Source organism: Cucurbita pepo, chromosome LG16 (assembly GCF_002806865.2).
Source record: "Cucurbita pepo subsp. pepo cultivar mu-cu-16 chromosome LG16, ASM280686v2, whole genome shotgun sequence".
Classification (NCBI taxonomy): Eukaryota; Viridiplantae; Streptophyta; class Magnoliopsida; order Cucurbitales; family Cucurbitaceae; genus Cucurbita; species Cucurbita pepo.
Genome location: NC_036653.1, coordinates 5,370,753 through 5,398,143, shown reverse-complemented (window position 1 = coordinate 5,398,143; position 27,391 = coordinate 5,370,753). Strand labels below are relative to the sequence as shown.

The following is a 27,391-nucleotide window of genomic DNA, read 5'->3' as shown; positions in this document are numbered from 1 at the left end:
TTGACAGCAAATCCAATATGTTCAGACATCTTCTGTTCATAATGTTCATTCTTGAACAGCAACCTTGAAAGAAATGACATTTGATTCAGATTGTTAAAACAAGACAAGAGGAAGAAGTTCGGAAGTTCAAAAGAATATTGAAACGGTTTAAGCTCGATGCTAACAGATATTATCCTCTTTAAACTTTCTCTCTCGAGCTTCCCCTCAAAATAGGGAGAGGTTTCCACATCCTTATAAAGAATGTTTCGTTCTCCTCTTCAATCGATATGAGATCTCATAATCCGTTTAAAAAATCTTGAAGGGAAGCCCGAAAGGGAAAGTCCAGAGAAGACAATATCTGCTAGCGGTGGGCTTTAACCATTACAAACATATTTTGTTCAACAATCAAACGATGTCATCATGTCACATGACGACAGTGGTTTTGTCTTGATGAACTTTGCTCATTCAAATCAGATCATATTTTGACAAGAACATAGAGATGTAAGCTAATTTATTCCTGAAAACTTTATTACCTGTTCATTGTTATATAGACAGTCATTACATACATAGACTTGAATGTAGAAGGATTATGACCTGAAATACAAATCACCTGTCGGATTCCCGGCGATGTCGAAACTTTAATCACAGTGAAGGTAGCCTCACACTAACAAACAGCAATTATCGGGGTGGCCATGTATGCCGGTAACGAACCGAGACTTATTAACAGGTAACAGGTAAGAGATAACCATTGTACTGCGTGTTCAAGTTTTTACTCTGGTGAGGACCTTCAGAAAAAATCCATATCCACTGAGCTAAGCACCCCATCATCTTCCCAGTTTACGTTCTTGTCTCTTTCACCTTTCCCAGTAAGATGAAGAGGCGATTCTAATGGTGGCGGGACCTTCATACCAAAAGAAACGAGCAGATTTTAAGAACATCATCTCTGTTAATGGCTGATAAAGAGTTAAACATGGTTATGTTCTTTGAAAGATCTTTGACAGCCAAGTTTGGTTCGGGTTTTTTTAATTGTTCATAGATGTTCCTGACAAGCAATATAGGTTTCAAAAGTCGAGAGCATCCGTACCGTACACCGGATCAGCGGCCAGTTGATTGATTGGAAGAAGGGGTGCTGTTTGATTTCATTTGCACCTGTACTCGATCCCAAACGTCTCGTGGGGTCTCTTTGAAGCAATGCATTGATCAACTGCCTTGCTGCAAGACTTACCTGGACGAGTATGCAAATCAGAAGTAGGTTTTTGGATAAGCATGGAATTGGAAAGCACCAGTTATAGTAAAAAACCTCAAGTTTAATGCATTCTACAGGGACCCATGAACTTCCCCCTCCATGATACCAACAAGGCAATCAATATGCCCTTGAGTTGTTTATAAAAGAAAAATGATACTCGAGGAGGCCTAGAAAATGATCGCGCGCTAGCAAATTGATGCTAAGTGGCTACCTTTGACAGGTTTCAAGACCAATAACTTGTTATGTGTTGGCTGAGCCTCAGACATTCTTTGACCAATTAGCAAAGGCAGTTAGACTATTAGGTTGTAACAGCCCAAGCTCACTGCTAGCAGACATTATCTGCTTTGGCTTGTTACGTATCACCGTCAACCTCACGATTTTAAAACGAGACTATTAGGGAGAGGTTTTCATACTCTGATAAGGAATGTTTCGTTCCCCTCTCCAACCGATGTGGGATCTCACAATCTACCCCCCGTGGGGGACAATGTCCTCGCTGGCACACCACTTGGTGTCTGGCTCTGATATCATTAGTAACAGCCCAAGCCCACTGCTAGCACATATTGTCCACTTTGATCCGTTACGTATCGCCGCTAGCCTCACGATTTTAAAACACATCTGTTAGAGAGAGGTTTCCACACCCTTATAAGGAATGATTCGTTCCCCTCTCCAACCGATGTGGGATCTCACATGTGTACACCAATATTCTTGTTGTTCTAAGTCTCTTCTGTTGCAAGTTTAAAAACCCCATACAAAGTAACTTCACTTGCTAGTTTAAAATAACTCTTTTGACAAACCTGAATAACAGCCAAGCCTAAGCACACCCCTCTAGCAAATATTATCCTATTTGGACTTTTTCTTCTAGGCTTCTCCTCAAAGTTTTAAAACGCGTCTACTAGGGAGAGGTTTACACACCCTTATAAGAGATGTTTCGTTCTCCTCTCCAACCGATGTGAGATCTCACATAAAGTTTAAAAACGATCATGGTTTTCCTATCAATTTAGTCTACACAACTGTAAAATTTACTACGTGAACACTGAATGTGAATAAAAACTGAATCTTTTTTTAAGCCAAATATGAGCCTTACAATGATCTGTACAACCTTATGTATAGTGATATCACATCTACCTTAAGATGTTTTTTTTTAACTAAAGTTGATAACATTTAAAGTCTTCTTGTGGCGTTTATAAACTAGATCATAACATAAGCACTATGATATTAAAAAAAGAAGCAGGGTACCAAGCAACATCTCAGTGCGATTTATTATTTTACCTGTATGCTACTTGGAAAGGTGAGATCTTTGTGCAAGATGTTACCAAAAGTCTTCTGCCTGTTCTTTCCCCTGAAAGGCGTGCGACCATAAAGCATCTCATACAACAATATACCTGAATCCCAAACACAACGATTCTCAAGTCTTGAATTAGAAAAGCATCACAAAAAAATGATAGTAAAAGAAGCAGAGGTGAATGCTTATCCAACAAAAACAGATACGTAGAATAAATAATTTGATGATAAAAAGATTGGAACGGATAGTCGACTAACAAGAACATAGTTTCGGAATATACGTAGGATCGAGGCATTATAGTGCCATGATTTTGGAGAAAATTAGGAACGGAAAGTGCTAAGAGGAAAAGGAAAATAGTCTAAAAGTGCACCATGGTCTTACCAAGAGCCCACCAATCGATAGAGCTGCTGTGACCTTCCCCTGTTATAATTTCCTGCAATTGATGCACCAATAAGGACTTGAGAAGAACTAATCGATGAAATCATCATCATCAACATCTTATATGTTTTCTTAGTTGAAAGTGTAATCTAAAAACTACTATCATGCTCTGAAGCAATAGATATCCAAGAAAGACATGCTCATCTGGACCTACGTACCTAGTCTTTAGATACTGAATTACTTATTCTTCTTGTGTTCCACATCATGTAAACTATATACCTTATATTACACGACTCCATAAAAACGTCTTGTTTTACAAATTAATCAAATAATCTTAGTATGAAGTAGATGAACGCATAATAGGGGATTCACCATACAGGAGCAATATACTCTTCAGTTCCAACGAAAGAATTTGATTGCGTGATCGGCTCTGCAACAAATACTGGCGGTGGTTGACTTCGTGATCTCCTTCTACCGTGATGCAATGGATACTTCACAATCTATGATTCGGTGAGTATAATTAGAATTAGTATCATCCACACAAAGTAGACGGGATCTTATAAATTTCATTAGAATGGAAGTTTACTGGAGTGTAGATCATATAACTAGAAAATAGTATATCAACATGCAAAATGCATGAGATAGTAAACGAACGAACAAGTACTTGATCAGGAGGAGAAGCATTCTAGGATGATATAGCAGCTCATGGACCGGAATCCACGAGCTCAGAATTAGTTTTTTTTAACCTCCATGTCAGGGGCCTATGCACTCCTCTTGTGTTACATTTTTATTTAATAAGATATCTTCCATGATGCATGACTTGGGGCTTGTTTCATATAATTAACACCATTTCAGAACTTTAATAATATGAAAAGCTTGAATATGGGTCTCTATAAGAAGTGCTTTTTAACGATTGAAAATGAAATTGGAAGGCACCTGCGGTTTGCAGGATGTCACAAGTGATAAATCGAAGTCAGCAAGTGTAACGTGCCCATCCTTCTGGAGAAGAATATTTTCAGGCTTCAGATCTCGATAAATGATTCCTGCATAAGATCATGAAAAGGAAAAAAAAATCCAACATAAGGAACTTAAACGCTTTTCTCTAGTTAACAATGCAGTTTATCTTGTCATACGGTACACCTTACATACTATGAGTATTGAGATTAACTAATGTCATTATTGTTACGCCGACCACCAGGCCGTTAATATTCGTTTACAGTAAATCTATGTTTTAAATCCCTTGTGTGTAACATGGGGATTATTTCGAAGCCTTTTACCAAAATTATTTGGAGTTCAAAATTACACAAAATGGTAAACACAAGAGATAGAACTCGAAAAAAGCTTCGTAGACCAATTTCTCTCCTAGCTGCAGACTTAGAATCAAAAAAGGAATATGATTTTTTAGTATGTCTTTAGAGATCATAAGAAGTCAAAGAGAATATTTTATTCTTGGCCTAAAAATCAGTGCTACACCTAGTGATTTGTGTAATTATTCATATCAATTAATGAATTTTCAAATCTGTATCAACTTCACAAATGAAGTCAAAATGTTCTTGAAGGGAACAATATTTCATCATTCAGAAAATCCTACTGTAAGTCGATGTTATCCTCAGACGACTGCACTCAAAGCATCAGAAGAATAGGAAGAAATATTGCATATATGTCAGATGAAATCGAAGAACCTAAAAGATCAAAGTCACCTAGACAGTGAAGATACTCCAAGCCAATGACGACCTCAGCAGCATAGAACCTGAAGACGAGAATGGGGCATAATAAGTCAAGAGCGTGAACATGGCTTGGATGAACGAAGTAAACATATTGATACCTCGAGCTAACATAAAATATTAAGTTAAAATTATCATGGATGGTCACAGTTCCTTTCCCCACATACCAAGAGATCAATACAACATTCGACTTCCACATATTGTACATAATAATCTCAATTCCTAACTTAATGAAAAAGTTCGAAATTTTTGGTGTTAATAAAAAAAGAGTACCTTGCAGAATCCTCTTTAAACATTTTCATTGGCTGCTTGTCAAGTAATGCAAACAACTCCCCACCAGCACAAAAGTCGGTTATCAAACAAACGTGTGTAGCGGTCTGGAAAAAAAAATGCGGATAAAGATATCACTATGCAGCTATCTTTTGTAACGTGTGCATGGTTAAATGGGAATAGTCAGTTAGAGATATAGTTAAAATTCATAAACATTCCATATTTGTATAAAATGAGCAGGAATAGTTCTAAAAAGTGCATCTAGAATTAGTTTGGAAATAAGAAATGGAGTAAGACATGATTGCACCTCAAATGAAGTGTATAGTGTTGGAAGAAAAGGATGATCCAGGAGCGCAATGATTTGCCTTTCAATACATGCTCTGTGGACCTTCACAAAAACACAAATTACTCTTCAAACAAGGGGATTAGATGAAGTAACTACATAGCTAGCTGGTGCATTCGTTCAAAACCCAGTGATACTATACTGAAGCATCTGCAACTATATGTTCCAATTTTCAGAAATTTGATATTCATTTACCTGTAGATATGTTTGCGAGCAGAGTCTCTTTTAATCTTATAAGTCTCGTTTATTTGAGATGCATGAAGTGTTATTGATTCAATCATGAACTCTACAGAGTACTTGAACTGTGTAGAAGAAGGCATAAGCTTCTAGTAAATCAAACAATGGTTTTCTTATAATACCTTGTTTCGATTCAAAAGTGCTGATTTCTCCATTGCTTTCAAGGCATAAAGTTCACTTGTACCTAGAAGTTCCACCAGATGAACACTGCAGCAAATATGCTGCATAAGTTAACAGAGCAGGTGCAAAATTAACAAGGCTTGATGACACCAAAAATTACAAAACTTCCAGGGACAAGATGGCGAAATTACATAACATGGTTGAAAAAGATAGTAGGGTACCCTTTGCATCAAGCTAAAAGTAAAAGTCCATATAGTAGCCTCCAAGGGCCAGATCAACAGAATATATCAGAAATTTGGTACGGTTAGATGGCCTTACTTCTCAAAGGAAGCGGCTGTGTGGTTCTTCAGGTATATATATGTTAGAAATCACGACTCTCCACAATGGTATGATATTGTCCACTTTGAGCATAAGCTCTCATGGCTTTGCTTTGGGTTTCCCCAAAAGGCCTCATACCAATGGAGATAGTATTCCCCACTTATAAACCCATGATCTTCCACTAAATTAACCAAGGTGGGACTCACTCCCAATAATTTTCAACAATCCTCCCCTCAAACAAAGTACACTATAAGCCTCCCCTGAGGCTTATAGAGCTCTCGAATAGCCTCCCCTTAGTCGAGGCTCGACTCCTTTCTCTGGAGCCCTCGAACAAAGTACACCCTTTGTTCGACATTTTAGTCACTTTTGACTACACCTTCGAGGCCCACAATTCTTTGTTCGACATTTGAGGATTTTATCGACATGGCTAAGTTTAGGGCATGGCTCTGATACCATGTTAGGAATCACGACTCTCCACAATGGTATGATATTGTCCACTTTGAGCATAAGCTCTCATGGCTTTGCTTTGGGTTTCCCAAAAAGGCCTCATACCAATGGAGATAGTATTCCCCAGTTATAAACCCATGATCTTCCACTAAATTAACCAATGTGGGACGCACTCCAATAATTCTCAATAATATATATTTCTTTTTAATTAAAGAAGTTGTCTAAAAAAAAGTTGTGAAAAGAGAAATTCAAGCGAAATTGAGTACAACTCCAAAACTTTACATGAGAGTAAATGAATGAAATCGTCCCTTTTTGAGTCGAGCTGCTTCGTAGTGTTTAGAATCAAACTTAACAGCATTCACTTCCTATTTAGTCCACTTTATTGCTGATCAATTTCATTTCTCACACAAATTGGTTTAAAAAATAATTATTTAAAAAAGAACTTACAATAAATGTGGAGCATAACAAAATAAAAAAGAAGTAATCATGTACAATGCCCTATCACTACATTACCTGCCGGTGTCTCCACAACCCAGTGGTTTAATTGGCTTAAAATGTTGGAGTCCAATTTTTTCACCACGTCGAATAATCTACAAAGAAAATGTAAATTCTCAAGAAGGAATCTTAGCAAGATACAAAAACCAGTAAAAATATTTCTAGAATTAACATCATCAATGGCCTCATTTGCTCTCGTGGACTAAAACTCCCTCCCTAATGAGAGACGGAATCTACTCAGCTAGTTTTTAAAATCTATGGACGAATTTTTGTCCAAGGCAAGAATTAGGAAGAACGAGGAAACTGGGAGCACCCTTCTGGTGGTTCGGTGTTTTACTTTGCAGGAATTAGAAGCTTACAAAGAAATGAGCAGTGGCAAACGGTCACACTTTTACAAAGAAGATAAAAGAATAGAATGGTACATAAGTTAACCTTTTGTATAGCAGTCCAAGAAGAACTGTGCTTCTTGTGAGGCCTGGGGAAGACTGGTTGAGAATGCATTGACCACAAATCTTCTGGTCTCTGAAACAGGAGCAGTTGTATAATTAAACTACGACATAGCTATCGAAGTTCAAAACACAACGATATACATATCAATGTGAAAGGTTACTTCTTTCCAATTCAAACATAGAGCAAAAGAAATACCTTACCAAGTTGGCATCAGGAAGTTCACGGACAGCCTCATCAACATTTTCTGCAGTGGCTTTAACCTAATAATAGGACATAAAAAGTGGACCATCCTTGATATTTAGAGAAAAATTATTACGAAAAACACTGAATAACTACAATATGANTTTTTTTTTTTTTTTTTTTTTTTTTTTTTTTTTTTTTTTTTTTTTTTTGCACGTGCTTCAATCAAACTCACCAAGGGAGTGAAAATAATAAGAAAAATAAAATTATACCAGCTTGGCACTTTGCAGCTCTGCTGTCTCAGAAAGACGGTTTTGCAAAGGTTCCACATGACCACTTCCATCTAGTTGTACACCAATAAAATATTGAAGCTCTCCCTATAAAAATAAAATGGGGCTTAGAAGAAAATGTTAAATGGGATAGAATTTGCAATACGACATTGTAAATTCAAGTATCAACGATGCTTTAGAAGAAAGTTCTAATAGTTACCGTTTCATCTCGCATCGGTTGCAAGTGGAATAAATTCCAGAACTTCTTACCTATAATTCATAAAATCAGGTAATTTTAAAAGCTGCTGCTAAAGGATTAAATCCAACGGGTTTCAAAGCTCAAATCTACATGGAATTGCACAATATAAACTTAAAAGAACGTAAGAAAAGAAAACTGTATATTTAATATTATCATTCAAACTAAATCTAACGGAGGTAATATTGACAAGTAAAACTCATTACAGTTGATCGTGTTATCGGTGTCCATCCAATGTGTTCATTATCATAACATCACCGCATCTTCTTACCAGTCTTGGTATAGTTGATCAACTGAACAGTCACTTCTCTTTGTTCCCTAATTGCATCCCTTATCCTTGTGACAGTGTCTTGATCTGTTTCAGGTCCTTGAAGAAACCTGTGGGATGAACAGGAAATGTACTACATTTATTATGAAAGAAAACTTTCTGCAAAAATTCATTTGAAAGTTCGACATAAGTTCAAATGGGCCCGGTCTTTGCTCGAGTCAATGCTTCCTTGGCCATGTAGAACATGGATTAGTGTTAACCGACCAGAATATTACCGTAGGAACAAATTAACTAAATATAATGTAGTTAAATTGTTCCCAGCTGGTTCTATATTTAAGCATATTACTCATCTTCAAAATAATGAAGTTTATTCATATTCACGTCGACCAAGGTATGAGGGAGAAAGAGAAATGATGGATGGCATGAAAAAGTATGGAAAGATTAAGTGAAACTTAGAAAGGTTTTGACTGGAAGTAGAAAAAAAAAACACAGAACAGAACAATACTTTTTATCAAATTAATAAATAATATGTGACGGTGTCCTTACCGACAGTTTCGTCCCAAAATTTCTTCACGTGTATATTCTGTCAATTCAAGAAAGCTGTCGGATGCAAATATCTGCATACAAGAGTAAAGTTAATTTTTATTACAGTATGCAATTTAAACATGACCAAAGTTTTTGCAAAGCTTGCTAATATATTAACTAAGAATGTTGTGCAGTTTAAACTTGCTAATATATTGCTAGAGATACATTATGAACTAAAATTTTCTTTTCTATGAACACCTGAATATTATTCCACATCTATGATTAATAAATTCATGTTTCAGAGCCATTTTAACTATAACCTCTCCACAATAAGAGAAAGTGGTCGTACAATTGGATTATCCGGAAGCCTTGGATCCGTAATGACAAAATTTTTCTCAATGCGCTCCAATGTGGTAGCTAAATCAATTCCTTGGCGAATATCCCTTTCTCTTTCAGAACGGTCCCAACTATCAGTCCGTTCGATTTCATCGGTCATCAAAATTTCTGGTTCAAAGGCTATTACTTCAAGCTTCCTTGAACTGCTTAGAGATTTCCCTTTGAGCCTGCAAGATGGCAGAACAAAGAGAATCGTGAATCAAGTACTACAAAGTGATAATTAGAAATCATATTAACCAACCATTTAGTCCGTGCAGTTATGAAATTAGAATTAATTGCATGAGTTCCAAAGGAATTAAACCTTCCACGACCAACATTGGCGTCAACATAGTGAAACGATCAACAATTAAGTAAAATAACTCACCCCGTGAAAGAAACCCGACTTGATAACCTAGGTTTCTTGCCTAAACCATCATCTCTCAGGTCCTGTTGAGGAGTCTGTCTTACTGGTGTAGCATTTGCAGCTAGAATGGACTTCGGAAGAACATAGTCAAGATTGAACTTCTCCAAATCTTCTTTTTTTCTGGTGGTGTCATGACTCATTGCTCGATAATGAGAACGGGGATTCTTCACAGTCTGAACAACCTCTGTGATCGAACCCATTGCCTTTTCCTTCTGGCGAGCTAAAACATCAAAAGTGAAAATTAGAGGTGAAGGTAGCATCATATGCCATAGAAATTTGGAAGAACAGTTACCATCATATCGGATTAATGACTTTGGCAATCCGTTTGGTCGTAATGCTTTCTCATTTATGCCTTCTGTGTACTTGCTTACTTCTACCTGCATTCTGCCATAGAAAATACCATTCTTTTGAGTTTATATTACAAAAAAAAAACATCAAAATAATAAAACCAAAGCTCCAATAAACTGTACAGAAGTAATTGGAGAAACTTTAATTTTTTTGCATGTAATTTATAGTTGAAAGATTCTCAAGTCAACATTGCTTCTTCAATTTCTTAGTTCATTACAGTTTTTACTCTAAGACTTCTGTGGTCGTGCATAACTTTCTTTATTCTCTTTGTATTTCAGTAACTCCAAGTCTTATCATTATGATTATTCTATCAAAAATTCATGCACAGGAAAAGCACAGGCAGGACTCGTGACAGTCAAATGTGCGTGCAAAAGTATCTGCATTAGCAAAAGATGAGTCAAAAGACGAAGAAGAAATCAAACCCAATAAATTTGATAGTATTGCCATTGTCATCCTTGATAGGCGTGACTGTCAGCAGATTCCAGAAAGGAGTGCCATTCTTCTTGTAGTTCAAGAGCCTTCCGCAGTAGCTTTTGCCATTTTTCACTGCATATCGAATTTTGTCAACTTCTTTCTGGTCCGTTTCTGGTCCCTGAAGAAAACGACTGCCACCCAGAAAAAGAAAACACCAACAAAACCTCCGTCAGTACCCAAGTAAGAAAATTTAAGCTCAGTGCAGCTCCACTGCAAGTCAACTTTCATTTTACTGTGCTCCATTTGAAATCCAACCATCTTGGATAAGCAATACATTTAGCCTAACACCCAAGACTTCGAAAACTGATTATTCGACCAGCATCTACACTGCCCAGCTGGGGCTCTAACAAAAATTTAGAAACATCAATGTTGTAGATCCAAGCAAGATGCATCTGGGCATTCCATGGCTAGCTTGTGCGTGTATATATATATACATAAACTAAAATTTTCCCTCTTGCAATATTCAGAAAGGACGGAACTTTTTGCAAATTAGAGAGAGAAGGAATATGGGTTAACTTACTTTCTGAAAAGAGTAAATGATTATAAATGAACATCTTTATTGGACATCTCTTTTGCCACTTACTATTTGACCCAAAATTGTACTTCTCTTGGAGTGCCTTTTTCATACAACTTTTACACCAAAAAGTTCTTTTCTTTTCTCTTCTTTTCCTTTTTAGAACGCATAGTGAATTGATCTTACCAGTTCTTTCCAATGACCTCCTCTGAAGCATAACCAGTCATGCCAAAGAATCCACTGCTCGCATACACGATGGGACACTCTGGTTTGGTGGCATCAGAGACTACAAATGTCTGTTCCAAAGAAGACAAAGCATCCTTCAACTCTTGTGATGCCCTTGGAAAAACTCCAGAAGTTTCATTGCTAAAGCTTGGTGTTCTTTCTGTGCCACTGATTTTCCCTGATAATCTTTTGCTGCCCCCTCCTTCCCCTGATGCTCTCCCAACGGCCTTGAAACTGCCCTCTTCCACGTCCGTCTCCACCACCAGTCCCCACTCCGCCGCCCTCTCTGCTATGATTGCTTCTGTTGATATTGCCCCTGTGGCAGAAGCTTGCCAGCTTTTTCTGTCTACTTTTGCTTCATTTCCAGGAGTGTTTGTTGTGTTTGATTCTCTGTCAAATGCCATCCATTTTTCGGTTGGCTTGTTGCTGCTGATACCTCGCTTGTCCTCCATTGTTAATGTCTCTTTTCAGTTTGTGAACAGAACCGCCTACCATGTAATGTCAAATTAATAAAGGGATTCACCAAGGTTTCAAAGTTTTAATATACTAACAAAATAAGAACAATCTTCGAGGCCAAAACAGAGCTTGACAAAGGAAAGAATTCGAAAAACCAGCTGCCAAAGAGATTAGCAAATGAAAACAAAGAGAAGAATCATCTTCCCCAACAAACCAACAACCCAAAAACCCAACACAAGTACAGAAAATGCAGACAAACAGGAAACAAACGGCTTTACCTGCATGATTCAATTATATGGAAAAACAGAGTGAACCCACTTCAAAGCAAGTGAAGTAAGCAGAAGCTCCCACAAATGGGAATTTTTATACAAGTCAGAAACTCTCAACTGAATTCTGAAAACCCAGAAACCATTTCTGGGGTTCAAAGTGAAATATCAGACCCAAAAGCTGTTTGAGGACTTTGATCGAACAGGTGGTGTGCAGAAGGGATGACAGTCGAAGATAAAGTCCCCATTCGCCAATAAATATGCCCCCACCCAAACGAATTGCATACCCCATGTAAATTGGAGGAAATCCCATGATGACCGCTGATTCAAGCTCAGTTTATCCATAGTCTTGTCTCTTTATCAGATTTCCCCACGAGAGAAAAACAAAAGAAATAAAGGGAAATACAGGGAAAGATTTGGATGGATAGTACATGAGGCCACAGAGCCTCCAGGGACCGCATGAAACAAGTTTCTCCACGTACTAATCACTGAAAATTGAACCCCCAGCTCCTTGATTCCTGCAAAAACTACCTGCTTTGCTTGCCTTTTGGTTGCTTTGATGACGTTTTAGAACTGTTTAATTTCCTTTTTTTACACAAAATAAAACAAAAAAAAAAAAAGTACTTTTAAAATATCTTAATAGAATAAAATATTTAATATAATTTAATACTTTAGAAACAAGATAAATATAATATTAGTAACAATAAAATGGTATGTAGATAAAAAACTATTGGCACCTCTTCGTTTTTTTAACAAAATTATATTTATTTCTTCCAAAACTCCCATTTTTTATTATTTAAATATATTAATGAAAAAATAAATATAGTATAAAGTTTCACGTCATTTTCTATAATTTGATTTTTTTTTTTTTTTTTTTTTTACTCTTATAGTCTCATCTGTCAAAATTTAGTGCAACTTATTGATAATTTGAATGAGTCAAGATATTCGTAATTAGTTAATATTTTGAGAATATATTAATTATAGAATATATCTTAAATATTTATAATCAATTAATTATTTTTTTTTTAATGATTTGAGTAGTAGTATATTTTATTTTATTCTCAAGATTTAGCTAGTAGGTATTAGTTGATAGCTTGTATCTATTTAAACGTTGTGAATATCAATGAAGATTGAACCTTCAATCTCAATTCCATTTTCTCATTCTTAACTTGTTTACTGCAATAATATTTTCGGATCTATTCAGACTCTTGAGTGGCAAATATTGTGTCATTACCAAGTTCTCTAAAATATTATCATAAAAACAAAACATTTTTTTATAAGAGTGCATACGTTTTAAAATTGTCAGGTTGAGATCCAACATCCGTCAGGTTAAAAAAAAAAAAAAAAAAAAAAAAAAAAACCAAAAAAGACAATATATTTTTTAGCAAGGCTGTGAGATCCTCGGTTGGGTTTTAAAAATCCTGAGTGGAAGCTCAAAATGAAAAAATAAAAAAAAATACAATATTTACTAACAGTGGGCTTAGACTATTAGAGAAGGACAATATATTATTAGGTGCGGGCAAATTAATTTCGGATAATATTCATTTTTGTAAAGGAAAAGGAAAGGTGTGGTGATTAGTGTAGCCACTGGGCGATTGCGGTGGAAGGCGTCCACATGTTGTTTCTGTGGTGGCTGTATGGGGCTGTGGGGGCTGTGACTACCTGCCCATTCACCATCAATGTGCCATTTCAATAAGGAATCTCAGGCCAAGCACCTTTCATCTTCATATTTCTTGAACCCTCCTTCCTCTTAACACCATTCTTTTCTTAAGTTTCAATTATTTTCAATTTTTTTTTGGTTGATTGATCTATTGATCTTTTGTCGTTGTTTAATACTTAGCTGACACGTCGAGCATGTCGAGCATGTCTTTTCAAGAGTATTAGGTGAGTTGAATTTGAACATGTTTTAGTGGCATAAACATTGAACTGACCTAGTCTTTGCATGGCTTGTCGCAAGCCGTGTCTCAGTTGCTTGCTGTGAGATCCCACGTCAGCTAGGGAGGAGAACGATGCATTCTTTATAGAAGGTGGGAAAACCTCTTCCTAGTAGACCGTTTTAAAAACTGTGAGGAGAAGCGAGAAAGGGAAAGCTAAAAAATGACAATATCTGCTACCAGTGAGCTTGGACTCTTATACTCGCACTCTTCGTGCACTTGGTCATCATGTTTGGAAAGTGCATCAAACCTTAAAAGGGATTAATCAATACATATTACCCGCACATGTTGGTGTGGGCACACATTGTACTAGAAAAAATAGTCATAAGATAAGGTGGGGGCAGCGGGAACATATATGGTCGAGCCAAAAATAACAATGGTAGGTATGGATAAAACAAAAAATTAACTGGGCCAAGGGTAAAGCATCTTGACAAAAATATAAATCAATCGATCATTAATTATGTTCATAATTGATGTCATAAGTATACCTCAATAATAAAGATGATAAAGGTGATGTAATCATTCATCTAAAATTTATTGTACCTAAAAAGATATGAACATAATTCTAAAGTTTTATTGAAACTAAAAGTTTAAATCCTCATAATGAATATAGCTATGAGAGAGAAGCCGAGTTGTTTGAGTTGGAGATGTAGAGAAGAGCTCATGAGGCGCTTGAGTTGTTCGATATCTCATACTTCTGATCAATCATCTCCCCTATTAGGACGTACAACTCGACACGGCTGGCAGGAAAGGTAAAGACCCTCAGTATGGCCTGACAATGAGGCCCCGTCTCGACTCCCATTTACTCTCATAATTCCATCATTAGAGACAGGGTCTCAAACCGAGTTTCTCACTCCACCCCGAAACAAACATACACAAGGCTTGAGTTGAAGTCGGGGATGTCATAGAATAGGTCAACGCGCTCTAATGCTTAAATTACTTTGTCATTTTTCTTCGTTGTATGTCATCTATAACTTTTGTTGTTTTGATCAATTCATACAGTGAAGGGATAAATGGACAAACTATACCATGAAAACATGAAAATTCTTCGTTAGGAAACATGAAACCTATTCAAACTCGAAAAAATATTCAATAAAGGGATAAATGAGAGCATAGATTCTTTGAATATGATATATAAACCTTATTTTTGTATTTAATGACTGCAAACATGGAGGTTTGAAGTGATTTTCCAGTTTAAGGGAGTGGTATAAACGAAGGTGAAGAAAGATGGCCTTGCTCCAAGAAAGATGCAACGCAGTCATCAAACATCTCTTCCACAGACTTGAACTTCATCCCCAACTTCTCAACCTTTGATATGTTGAAATCATAATATGGTTTGTTTGATGCCTCAAACCTGAAGAAAAAATGTTCATCCATGTTCATATCATTCTCAACCTCACATTTCAACATAGTTTCCAAGAACCAAAAATCAAACCAATCAAAGTTTCTTATCTAAAAGAGAAACTCGATAGTTAAGGCGATCAAAGTAAACCTTTTCGAGATGGGGAATGAAGGATAGCGAGACGATAAGCGTGGTGCCAAGTCGTTGATTTCCAGCACAATTGAGGAGCAAATGTATCTGCCTTGAGCATCTTTGTTCTCAAAAGCAAGGATGTGGCAGAGTGCAGCATCATCGATATGAACATAGCCTATCCTTCCAAGTGATTGGAAAACTTCTGTTTCCCCTGGCATTGTTTCATAATAATAAAGAAAAACTCAGTCTATTTGATTCCTAAAAACCAAGAGTGCAAAAATCGCAAGCCATTTAAGTTTCACTTACCTTTAAGCAGGCCAAGGACAACAGCTGCTGTATAACATAAATCAGGCGACAAACTAGGCCCGATGATCATCGAAGGGAGCACGGTTACTAAATCGATTCCGTTTTCGTTGCAGAAATCCCAAGCTGCCTTTTCTGCTAGAGTTTTTGCAAGAGCATACCACAACTTTTGTTTGATGTCCCATACAAGGTGTTTTTGTTGCAAGAAAATGGGAAACACACTTTAAATCCATATAGGCATAGAATAATATTCAAAATGATGGCTAACAACAGTTGAACAGAGCAAGAGAAAATTGCTAAGGATCAAATATAGTTTCCAAAAACAAGATCCATATTAAAAGAATGAATTATTTGAATGGGGATTATATGATGGCACCTTAAGTCTCTCACACAGTTGAACAGAGGTCCAAGATGACTCATCCAATGGTATTTTGGGGTCAATATCTTCTCTTCCTCTAACAGTTGAGGAAGATGAAGTGAGTACCACACGCCTTAGAGATGGGTTCTTCTTGCATGAACGTAGCAGATTCAATGTGCCCTCAATAGCTGGTTCCAGCGTTTCGTCCTGTTTGGATTCCAAGAAAATGGTATTGAATCAGAACCACCTTTTTCTATGGAAAGTAGTATATGATCTTCAAATGGAAAACAAAATTCAATGTCTGGTTAAATTTTAAATGTGAATCTTGAAAGATTAAGTTAACTCTCATCAATTTGTTTCAGTTTTATGGGGTCGGTGGTAACTTAGCACAGTATCGATTAAACACGGTACCATATTAGAACATCAATAATGATTTTAACATGGTATCAGAATTGTACTAGACTTCAATGTATCAGAGAGTTTGCCAAACAAAAAAGTTGTAAGCCTTGAAGAACATAATCCATGTGTTAATCCATATCTGATGAGAGCAAGCTTAGATGAATTCAAAAGCACAACAATCACAAGAATACAAATAAGGCATAGATAATCTATCCGCTTAAATTCTCAAGGATTTTACCTTGGAATGGGTTGCATCCAAGACAGGGGAAGCTGTGTGGAAAACGCCATGACATCCCATCACAGCATCATCGAAGCTCCCACGTTCCAGCAAATCAGCCCTGACGAGTCGAAGCCTCTCCTTGGCTCCTTCCAATCTCCACAAATGCTCCACCTTCTTCACATTCCCTAAACAAATGTTTCAACCAATCAGTGAACTTCTTCTCTATGCCCTATTCTTTAGCAAATTCAAACCGGAGAGAAAGAGAGAGACAGAGAGAGATAGAAACCTGGATCCCTAACAGTACCGATCACATGATAGCCAGACAAAAGCAATCGCTTAACAAGCCAAGAAGCAAAAAATCCAGAAGCTCCAGTTACGCACACTTTGCCTTTGCTTTCAAGCTTCTGCTCCATTTCGTTCGAATCTCAGACTGATTGGGCGGCTATGGCTGTAGAATGAAGCCAGAGGGGCCGAGGTTTATATAGATGTCGAAAATGGAGGGCGGCTTCATCGTCTTCTTCATGGGAATTTAGTAACAGTAAATGTAAGGGAAGGAGACGGTAGACCATTTAGTACTCGTGAGCCTTACACACGAATTAAAATTTCTAACGGCCCCTTTCAATTTTATTTTTCTTTTTATGAAAAAACAATTTTTATTCATAAACCCGATATTATCTGTCTGTCCTTACAATTCCTGTCCACTCTGAGCATAAGCTCTAAGCTCTCATGGCTATTCATGATCATTCCCTAAATTAGCCGATGTGAAACTTTTCGAACTTTCATCATCCAACACCTCCCCTCGAACAAAGTACGCCTCCCCTTAGTTTAATCAAGGTTCAGCTCTTTTTTCTTTTGTAATCCTTACCAATCTATTGGTATAGCTAAGTTTAGGGCATGACTCTGATACCATGTTAGATGAACACGACTCTATGATATTGTCCACTCTGAGTATAAACTCTACTTTGGGCTTCCCAAAAAAAGTCTCATACGAATGGAGAGAGTATTCTTTGATTTGCATAAGCTCTAAGCTCTCATGGCTATTCATGATCATTCCCTAAATTAGCCGATGTGAAACTTTTCGGACTTTCATCATCCAACACCTCCCCTCGAACAAAGTACGCCTCCCCTTAATTTAATCAAGGTTCAGCTCTTTTTTCTTTTGTAATCCTTACCAATCTATTGGTATAGCTAAGTTTAGGGCATGACTCTGATACCATGTTAGATGAACACGACTCTATGATATTGTCCACTCTGAGTATAAACTCTACTTTGGGCTTCCCAAAAAACGTCTCATACGAATGGAGAGAGTATTCTTTGATTATAAACCCCATGATCATTCCTTAAATTAGCCGAGATGAGACTTTCATTATCCAATACATCTTACTGTTCAGTGACTAGCTCTAATACCAATCTATCATGTCATGAAACAAAGAAAACAAAAAATAAAAATAAATTAAAACAAACAATAAAACCGTATATTTTATTGTTTATTTTTATTTTTATTTATTTTTTGTTTTCTTCTTTTCGTCCCCGGTAGTATTAGATCACCACTAACATCAATTATAAACATTAAATTTTCTTAGATTAAAAAAAATAATAAATAAAAACATAATTGAAAAACTGTTTAACATTCAATGAGTTTAATTAGTACAAAAAATAGTATAAGCTATTTTTTTTTAAGTAAACAGTAGCCTTTAAATACAAATTTANAAAAAAAAAAAAAAAAAAAAAAAAAAAAAAAAAAAAAAAAAAAAAATATATATAAATATATATATATATATCTAATACGTTCGTGTTTAATAAATTTTTATATGGATAAATAATTTTTAAATTTGATAATACTTATTTTAATTTCTCAAATTATCATATTACAAATTTTTGTCACATTTTATATTTACATTACAACATGGTAAAAGTCAATTTATACGTAACTTTAACGTGTATCAATTAAAACTTAAAATTAATTATTATGTCGATTTTATTTTTATTTTTAAATACATTAATAAATTTAAATCCACCTTTATTAGTTTTATAGAGAAAAATTTATAAAAATAAAAATAAAAATATATTATATCTTACGAGTGAGTGAAATATTAGGATTATAAATAAATAGTTTTCGTCCATATATTAACCATGTGTATAGATACTGGGCTTCAATTTCATCGTCTGTTGTTGGGCATAGTGAGGAAGGTATTGGGGCCGCTTCTTCCACCATTCTCGAGGTGCGCTCTCTTCTCGGCTTCAGGTTTTTGTTCTTGTTTTGTTTGCTCATTATTCAGGGAAGATCAATTTCCCTAACCTTTCTTTACTGTATTACGTTTCTCGCTCGCATCGAAGTTATACTTCGTTTACATTCATTACGAGAAGGTAGTTTCATTAACCGTTGTTTTTGCCTGAATCCGGATGTTGACGTTAAGTTAGAGACTATAATTTGCTTTGGTTCGTTGTTTTCGTTTTTGATGTTCGCTCTCTGAATTTCGTTTTGGGATAAAATCTGATTGAATTTATGTGGGTTCTTACCATTTGTAGTTAAGTATTTTGGTGACCCAACTCAAAGTTCGGTTACTTCTTGGCTGTTTTTGCCCTAGAATTCTTTGTACCTCGTGGGGGGTATGGAGACAGGCGGCAATTCATTATCATCTGGGCCTGACGGCGTGAAGAGGAAGGTCAGCTATTTCTACGACCCTGAGGTCGGGAATTACTATTATGGTCAGGGGCACCCAATGAAGCCACATCGAATCCGAATGACGCATGCCCTTCTCGCCCATTATGGTTTACTCCAGCATATGCAGGTTTTCAAGCCTCTTCCTGCGAGAGATAAAGTCCTCTGCAGATTTCACGCTGATGATTATGTGGCGTTTCTTAAAAACATTACCCCTGAAACGCAGCAAGACCAGTTGAGACAGCTTAAGCGCTTCAATGTTGGTGAGGACTGTCCTGTCTTCGATGGCCTTTATTCTTTCTGTCAAACTTATGCTGGTGGATCTGTTGGTGGTGCCGTTAAGTTAAACCATAAGGTTTGTGATATTGCTGTCAATTGGTCTGGTGGTCTACACCATGCGAAGAAGTGCGAAGCTTCTGGGTTCTGTTATGTCAATGATATTGTTCTGGCGATACTGGAGCTCCTTAAACATTATGAGGTTCGTGTAGCTACAGAAGTATTAACCATTAATTATTAGTTGTTAGATTTTTCTTTCTAATCCATACTGAGGCATGATTAACTATTAACTGTTGTAAATCTTTCATTTGTCCTGTGATACCATATCATATTAACGTAGTGCACCACTGATTAATGGTAAAGACTCAAGATATGCAATCTTTTTTTTTTTTTTTTTGTAATCTTTAATCACTATCACTTCATGTAGTATGGTGGTTGTGGTTTGAATAAACTCATACTTGGAATAGGATGCATCCTGAAAATTTTTTATTTTGTTATTTGTTGCATGTTGATCTTGTGATTGTGAAACTTCTTTATGTGCAGCGTGTTTTATATGTTGACATTGATATCCACCATGGAGATGGTGTTGAAGAGGCTTTTTATACAACCGACAGAGTCATGACTGTATCGTTCCACAAATTTGGAGATTATTTTCCTGGTACAGGAGATATAAGAGACATTGGTTATGGGAAAGGAAAGTACTACTCACTTAATGTTCCTTTGGATGATGGAATTGATGATGAGAGCTATCATTACTTGTTCAAACCTATAATGGGAAAAGTTATGGAAGTTTTTAGACCTGGTGCTGTTGTTCTCCAATGTGGTGCTGACTCTCTTTCTGGCGATAGGCTAGGATGCTTTAACCTGTCAATAAAAGGTCATGGAGAGTGTGTTAGATATATGAGATCATTCAATGTGCCTCTATTACTGCTTGGTGGGGGTGGCTATACCATCCGTAACGTTGCTCGCTGCTGGTGCTACGAGGTACACATTTTGCTTTCAAAGAATGATTTTTGTATGATCAAGTGTTGGTTCCTTCTTGTATCTTTTGCTACGAAGTTTTGGAAAGTGCACCCCTTGATCTTATTATCTCATAATGAGTGAGGCAAATGATATAATTTAAGATTGTGCTTTAGGAAGTGCAATGGAATAGAAGCACCGTACTTGTTCATGACAACTCAATTACTGACTAATATGTCTCAATTCTATATAATTTGAAGGTTTGCTTTGGTTTGTATGATATGAGTCAGCTCAAACTAAACAAATTTATAATCCACAAAGATTGTGATTGACTTCTTTCGGGAACATATGTATTGAAGTTTCTGACCAATGGAGACATCAGAAATTCCTTATCCCATTTCTTTTATGTTACAATATGCCTGTGTGTTTCCAANAAAAAAAAAAAAAAAAAAAAAAAAAAAAAAAAAAAAAAAAAAAAAAAAATCATGTGGAGGGAGCTGATTAACTCTGTGGCTTCATAATAGTAGTATGTTTTACTATTTTCATGGTGGGGTGTTAAGAATTTCTATTTTCTATAAAGTCTCATTGTCCTTGATGCTAGATTGTTATTCTAAAGTTCTTTCTTGTCTCTGTATCATTTTTCTGACCTGCTGTTTTACATTGAACTGTCACGTGGAGTGCAGACAGGAGTTGCTCTTGGGATGGAGGTTGAAGACAAAATGCCACAGCATGAATATTATGAGTATTTTGGTCCTGATTACACTCTGCATGTTGCTCCCAGTAATATGGAGAACAAAAATACACACCTTATGTTGGAAGAAATACAGGGAAAGCTACTTGAATACCTTGCACGGCTTCAGCATGCGCCCAGTGTTCCATTTCAAGAAAGGCCTCCTGATACTGAACTCCCTGAGGTAGGTTAACATGATATAATTTGTTTCATTAGTTTTCTCCTCTCTTAAATTTAACATTTTTTTTATGTTGTCACGCACACAGAAGTAATGAGAAGAGTTCTTATTGATTGCACTGTAGATATGATTTTGGATTAACTTCTTATGATACGAAAATATTCATTGACCTCATATTTCGCTAGATTCACCAACTTTGAAAACAATTCTAAGATACAGCTTATAATTATCACATTACCTTTTACTAATTATTAAGTAATTACTGATTAATAATCCAAGGGTTAGTAATATTTCTTAAAATACCTTCGGATTTAACCTAGATGTGATGGTTGCTAGTCACCTGTGGGCAACTTGAGATATTCTACACATGATTGATTTTGTTAGTAGTCTCCAATTCCATATCTGGCAAAGGTTGAACAGTTGGAGTATTCATGAGTTGCGAGTTGATATGCTTATTGAACTGCATTCGATGTGACTCCTGTCCGTCAAATGAGCCACGTGTTGATTTTTGGTATCGCTTTTCCTCATGTTTCTCTGCCAACCTGTATGCACTTCACGCCTATGGTTTTTTCTTTTTTGCTCCGTATGAAAATAGATCCAATGTGTTTGTGTGATGTTGCTATTCTTCTAGGCATGGTGACAATAATTTGTTGAAAAATGTAAAATGGTAATGCAGGTTCAGTATGAGAAAACTTTATACTTGAGACGCAAAATCTGTGCCTTTTTCCCCTTCTATTTGTTGTTTATTAGGAAATAGGAAACAAATTTAAATTGGTAATGTGTTTGGTCAATTATGTCATTGGTAATTGTCTCTTGATTGCAAACTGTTAAATTTGATCTTCAGGCGGATGAAGACCAGGAGGATAAGGATGAGAGATGGGATCCGGACTCAGATATGGAAGTTGACGAAGAGAGGTATTTCGTTTTGTACTTGATTTCTTTTCAATTTTATCTTTACAACCCTTATTATCTTAACTTCTGCATTTTACTTGCTGTTTGGACAGAAAACCCATCCCAAGCAGAGTTAAAAGAGAAACGGTTGAGACTGAAATCAAAGATCCGGTATGCTCTAATTGAATATAGGATGTCCTATTTTTGTTCATGCCCATGCCGTGTTACATTTCCTGATTCAAGCTACCATTCATGGTATATATATTTCCAGCTTGCTTTTTGATTCTTTATGGCTTTAAATTTTTTTAGGAAGTTAATCCCGAGAGTACTAGAGGTTTAGAAAAAGCAGCTGCGGAGGCTACAAGTGCAAAGGTGAAAAATCTCTGGAAAATGGAAGCCATGAAATATTCTCTTTACAAGTTTGAAATAGGAAACCATCACTTTTAATTGAAATGATTTGTCTTAGAAGGTTCCCCCGAAGATATTCTTCTTCTCTTGTACCTTACATAATCTTTTATGAAAAATTCTCGTTTTCCAAAAATAAAATAAAATGAAATAATGACAGTTCATCTTTAGTACTCATTTGTTTATATGTTTATATTGCACTTGCAGGCTTTAGATATAGGTTCTCTCAAACTTGAAGAGTCGGGCGTAAAACTCGAAGAGCCCAGCAAGCAGAATGACCAAATGTTCCCCTAGTCTTTGAAAAGGGTGAAGAGGGCAGGGGATCAAACACAAGAACAACTGACTCCAAGTAAATAGAGGTGACTTTTGCCATTCTTTGTTGCACAGATTTTTTAGACTTGGTAGTCTTGGTGCAAGAATGAGCTGAGTCGTGAAAATCTCGTTGTGCCTCAAGTATTTGTGTATAAAAGTCTGGAGTTGATATGGATAATCTTATTATTTAGACCAGTTATGGATGGTTTGCGAAATGTTGTGGTGGGGCAACCTTGACATGTTATTTGTACTGAGGTTTCCATGTAAATCACCATGGATAATAGAGTTTTTCTGAGATCTGTAGGTCATGTCACTGGAGCTACTTAGTTCTTTGCCTCCCTATGTCTTAATTTAGCCCAATACGTTTCTTTGATCGAGATGTTAGAGGTTAGAATTCTCGTTTCCGAGAATTGCCATTTGAAACTTTGCAGGAGGGATGGAGAATTCTTATTTTGGGACGGGGACACAATTTTCATTCCATCTAAAAGTTACATAAATCCTTTGTTCTATAGTTTTCCAATCTTTTCTTCCCTTCTTTCACTACGAAGCATGCTTCATCTTCATCACTTCTTACATTATTATGAAATTCGTTATAAATTAATTATTGACTGTATAGAAATATCATCAACAATAACATCCAATATGTTATTATTTTAATTATTTAATTAGATTTCAGCTTTGAACTATAATTTTCATACTTCAAAAGACTTCACTTATGTAAATAGGAATTCTAAAATCAAGAAGAACAAAAAGGGTTGTTCCTGAGTCGGTAATTAATAAAAAAACCAGAGAAGGATTCATCTCATCCGTTCCGGTGATATTCAAAACTAAATCTTTGAACTTTAGTAGTGTAAGGCGGTGCAACAAGTTGTAAGAGCCTAAGCACACTAAAGCACGATTTTGTAGGGAGATCCAATATTTTGTTCTCCTCTCCAACCGATCTCACACAAATAGTTGAAAATGGACTAACTTATTTTGAGAAGAGGTTAGGATCTCGGATCTCAAGTAAAGAGTTGAATGTCCAAAGTGGACATATAATTGTAACTCTATTTTGAGAGGAGGTTTCGTAGTACTTTGTCCTCTTTCGTGATTTGGTTTTGTCCTCTTTCATTTGGTTTTGTCCTCTTTCATGATTTGGTTTGGTCCTCTTTCATGATTTGGTTTTGTCCTCTTTCGTGATTTGATATGATCTCTTTTGAGTGAAACTAAAAGTAAAGCGAGGATAGTTTTATGCTCAAAGATTCCAATTCACTTCACTGATATTATGATTTACATCAACAATTTCAAATATTTTTATTCAAATACAAATTTCACAATCTAGAATAACCATTTAGGGGACTTAAAATCCACATTGGTGGGTAACAAATGGCAGAGCAAAAAGGACAAAAAAAGTACAGAGAAAAAAGAAACTGATTCATATCATTTTGGGAGCTGACCAATCTCTTCATCTTTCAAACTACTGTCATCCATCCCCTCCTTCAACAGCATCAACTCCTCATCTGAAAGTTGGCTCTTTGTCTGAGGGATGGCCATTGCATTGGCTTGCTTCTCAATCTCAACGGCCCAGCTATACACCACCATCCCAACAATGGCAAGAACCATCCCTGATATGTTTTTCAATGTCATCTCTGAATCGAACAGCAGCCACCCCAACATCAGGACGCATACCGTCTTCATATGGCCTAAAACCTGGAACGATACAGCCGAGAAGCGTCCGATGCACAAATATTGACTGATGTTGCAGAACACAGCTAGGGAGCATGACAGTAATATGAAGCACTGCAACATTCGTTAAGGATAGATATTGGTTGGAGCCCTTTTGGTCCTTGGTTCAATTACGAAAGCAAAAGCAAAACGAATACGAGATTCGAATAACGACTTACAAATGCACTAAAAGCGTAGTTGTATTTCAGTAGAGATTTACTAGTAAGGCAGTAGTCAATGAATGGGCCAACTGTTAGAAGGGAAAGTGCTTGGATGGGAGCTGTCTTGCTTAGTAATTCAAAGGATCCTATTGAGTACTTCTTCTGTAATGAACCTATAGACTGTTTAATCAATGTAAAAGTGATGAGCTTGATGTCTCAGAATTAGGTGTAACGCTGAATCTGAAGTGATTTTAAAGGGAGAAAAGATAATGCTTACAATTTGTTGCAGTGACGTGCATAAGATTGCTACTAAGGCACAAAGAAAGCCTTTGGCATTGACTTTCACATCAGTCACTGTACAGACACCGACACCGACAACGACCACGACAACGGCCATCTTCACTTCCCTAGAGTACTGTTTTCCATGAAGAATCCACTCCATGACACACACCACAGGTATCATGCTTAGCTTTGATATCTACAAGCACATGAAGCAGCAGCAAAGTTTCGTTATCGTCGATGACGATGAGTGACAACAAATGGTATGGGGACGAGGATTGAACCTGATAAAATCCAACAGAGTTTAACATGAGGCTGAAGTTCATGGCTGTTATCGACGTGTTGGCGATAATTGAGAACCAAAGAAGCTCCCAGAAGGGAACAGATTTGGATTCAGAATAGCCAGAGGCATTTGAAATCCAACCCACCAACGCAGTCACAGAAAAGTGAAATCCAGTTAACGTTGTAGCTGAAACAAAAGAGGAAAGCCATGGATCAAAGCCTAACTGATGTAATAAAAGAAGTGCATTATGGAAATGAAATTTGAAACTGTAAGTGAAGAAGAGATACAAACCAAAGGAAAAGGCGAAGCCAGTTTGGGACATGAGCTGCTTGTTGACCATGATAATGCCCACTGAGCTGATTATGTTCATACCCCAAGCTCCAACATCTGATACAGAGGAGGACTTTCTCTCCTCCATGACCCTTTTCTTCTTCTTCTTCAAATCCAGACCAAAAAACTTGCTCCTTTTGGGCGATTTGTCTTTGTTCGAAGATATTGCTCCCAAATTCATAAGAAAGGCTGCTAGTAAAGGCTAAACTTAGATGAAATGAGAGTTGAAAGCCAGAAGAAAGAAAATTAAGTTTCATTAATTACTCGTGGGTCAGCTTACCATGTTTTTAAATGCTCGTCGTTTGAATCTTTTTCCCACTAACTTGTTGCTGCAAAAATCAAAAGTCCACTCTCAATGCCTCCCGGCTTCAGCTTCTTCAATTCAAATGGATTTTGCTGCTTTTTGGGGCAACCTGCACGTTAACAACTTAACAAAACCACAAATCCCCATGGAAGTTTTCGAATTTCAAGGCATAATAAGGCTTTCTTTTTAAGGTGGAGTGAAGAAGGAGACAAGTTTTTTTGTGCTTTTTGACCTTTACACTTCTATGGCTCTCACCTTTATCAAAATTTTGGGTTTCTTCCCAAATCCTAAGTAGCTTTGCTAGCTCCTATAGCCACTCATAAATACAATTATGGTTGCTGCATGCATTAATAAAGCAGACTTTGATAAAGAGCCTAAGTACATCATTTAAAACTTGTCTAAAACTGAAGTAAGTCTATAAACTTATATGGTTTCTACTTTATGACTTGAGACTTGGCTTTCTAGTTCCTACTTCGCCTCTAGGCATGTGATAAACTTCAATGTTATGGATACAATTGACTAGGCGCCCACCCTAAGGCCCAGACGACTTCATTAACAAAGAAAGTACTGACTGGGAGCTTTTTCCCTGGCTTCCTACACCTGATTTCAGATCTGAGCTGCATAATGGAAAATTTTACTGCACCTGTTTGAAGCGGTAGCACGCTGGCATTTGCATTCCTTTCACCAAGCAAGTTAAATCTCTACCACCTTTTGCAAATTTGACTTTGGATATTATTAAAACAAGAGAAAGAATTGAACATAGGATACTCTTTGTCAAGTAGCAAGACAGTACATGATCCCAGGCACAATGCGAATAACAAAAGGCTCACACTACACACCTCATAATAGAACGAATTTTGTCTCACTGACTGTAGCATTCTAATAAAAATCACATTATTTAAAGTAAGTCGTAACTGTTTCAAAGGTAGAAAATCTAGCAACACTCGAAAGCCCGTGGTGTGCTTGAACTGTGGCAGGAAATATTTCCGGTGGCTTCAAAGTTTACAGGAAAACATCCTTCTCAAGCAATTTTAGCACCTCGTGTTGGTTGTTTAGCTTGGCTACGTCTATGGGAGTCTTTCCATCCAGGTTTTGGAGAGTGCTGCACGCAGAGAAAGAGAGAATAGTGAAATTGTGAAGGAAAAGAGTATTAAATGGAGTAATGTCTTTCTAAGGCTGTTTGTTTACACTGCAGCGCCATTCTCAAGTAATAGTGCAACACACTCCTTCCTGCCATAACCAGCCGCATAATGAAGTGCAGTGTTCTTATTCTTATCCAGTGCATCCACCTTCACTCCAGCTTCAAGAAGGATCTGAGCGCATTTCACCTGTTTTTTTTTTTTTTTTTTTTTGTTTTTT

The 27,391-nt window shown here is 36.6% G+C and overlaps 5 protein-coding genes across 11 annotated transcripts in view; 1 reads left to right on the top strand and 4 right to left on the bottom strand.

The window, feature by feature from the left end:
* Positions 1–473: 473 nt before the first annotated feature.
* Positions 474–12,400, bottom strand: LOC111777442 (phototropin-2-like). 3 transcript variants are annotated; one of them, XM_023657050.1, is made up of 23 exons: positions 11,882–12,391; positions 11,109–11,635; positions 10,357–10,539; positions 9,879–9,970; positions 9,548–9,806; positions 9,137–9,350; positions 8,809–8,879; positions 8,266–8,372; positions 7,959–8,008; positions 7,742–7,846; positions 7,490–7,549; positions 7,272–7,361; positions 6,858–6,934; positions 5,582–5,666; positions 5,187–5,267; positions 4,883–4,986; positions 4,586–4,635; positions 3,822–3,928; positions 3,263–3,385; positions 2,889–2,940; positions 2,495–2,607; positions 1,064–1,204; positions 474–880 (listed from the first exon to the last, which is right to left on the bottom strand). In XM_023657050.1, the coding sequence occupies exons 2-23, from the start codon at positions 11,597–11,599 to the stop codon at positions 767–769; spliced, it is 2,769 nt and encodes a 922-aa protein (XP_023512818.1). In that variant the 5' UTR covers positions 11,600–11,635; positions 11,882–12,391; the 3' UTR covers positions 474–766. The 3 variants fall into 3 exon arrangements, with proteins under 3 accessions (XP_023512818.1, XP_023512820.1, XP_023512821.1); XM_023657052.1 differs by lacking the exons at positions 474–880; positions 1,064–1,204 and having other exon boundaries at positions 3,258–3,385; positions 11,882–12,397; XM_023657053.1 differs by lacking the exons at positions 474–880; positions 1,064–1,204; positions 2,495–2,607; positions 2,889–2,940; positions 3,263–3,385 and adding an exon at positions 3,463–3,738 and having other exon boundaries at positions 3,797–3,928; positions 11,882–12,400.
* A 2,471-nt stretch (positions 12,401–14,871) lies between these two features.
* On the bottom strand, positions 14,872–17,114 carry LOC111776921 (tetraketide alpha-pyrone reductase 1). The gene is made up of 6 exons (XM_023656335.1): positions 16,844–17,114; positions 16,576–16,742; positions 15,957–16,145; positions 15,584–15,746; positions 15,296–15,488; positions 14,872–15,157 (listed from the first exon to the last, which is right to left on the bottom strand). The coding sequence occupies exons 1-6, from the start codon at positions 16,968–16,970 to the stop codon at positions 14,998–15,000; spliced, it is 999 nt and encodes a 332-aa protein (XP_023512103.1). The 5' UTR covers positions 16,971–17,114; the 3' UTR covers positions 14,872–14,997.
* Positions 17,115–18,694: 1,580 nt separating this feature from the next.
* LOC111777450 (histone deacetylase 19-like) lies at positions 18,695–23,374 on the top strand. Of its 3 annotated transcripts, none has more exons than XM_023657065.1 (8): positions 18,695–18,779; positions 19,087–19,697; positions 20,039–20,479; positions 21,139–21,369; positions 22,208–22,278; positions 22,368–22,425; positions 22,564–22,626; positions 22,867–23,374. In XM_023657065.1, exons 2-8 carry the CDS (start codon positions 19,170–19,172, stop codon positions 22,951–22,953), a joined length of 1,479 nt encoding a protein of 492 aa, XP_023512833.1. In that variant the 5' UTR covers positions 18,695–18,779; positions 19,087–19,169; the 3' UTR covers positions 22,954–23,374. The 3 variants fall into 3 exon arrangements, with proteins under 3 accessions (XP_023512833.1, XP_023512835.1, XP_023512834.1); XM_023657067.1 differs by having other exon boundaries at positions 18,731–18,802; XM_023657066.1 differs by lacking the exon at positions 18,695–18,779 and adding an exon at positions 18,809–18,924.
* Positions 23,375–24,239: 865 nt separating this feature from the next.
* On the bottom strand, positions 24,240–26,638 carry LOC111777319 (UDP-rhamnose/UDP-galactose transporter 3-like). Of its 3 annotated transcripts, none has more exons than XM_023656857.1 (6): positions 26,009–26,638; positions 25,690–25,930; positions 25,400–25,584; positions 25,114–25,314; positions 24,855–25,016; positions 24,240–24,750 (listed from the first exon to the last, which is right to left on the bottom strand). In XM_023656857.1, the coding sequence occupies exons 1-6, from the start codon at positions 26,009–26,011 to the stop codon at positions 24,391–24,393; spliced, it is 1,152 nt and encodes a 383-aa protein (XP_023512625.1). In that variant the 5' UTR covers positions 26,012–26,638; the 3' UTR covers positions 24,240–24,390. The 3 variants fall into 3 exon arrangements, with proteins under 3 accessions (XP_023512625.1, XP_023512628.1, XP_023512626.1); XM_023656860.1 differs by having other exon boundaries at positions 25,690–25,920; XM_023656858.1 differs by having other exon boundaries at positions 25,690–25,917.
* A 110-nt stretch (positions 26,639–26,748) lies between these two features.
* LOC111777320 (ankyrin repeat domain-containing protein 2B-like) overlaps positions 26,749–27,391 on the bottom strand; it is a 5,135-nt gene continuing 4,492 nt past the window's right edge. The window contains exons 8-9 of the mRNA XM_023656861.1: positions 27,221–27,360; positions 26,749–27,134 (exon numbers count right to left, since the gene is read on the bottom strand). Coding sequence (XP_023512629.1) covers positions 27,035–27,134; positions 27,221–27,360 — 240 coding nt within the window. The 3' untranslated portion in view covers positions 26,749–27,034. The remainder of the gene's footprint in view (positions 27,135–27,220; positions 27,361–27,391) is intronic.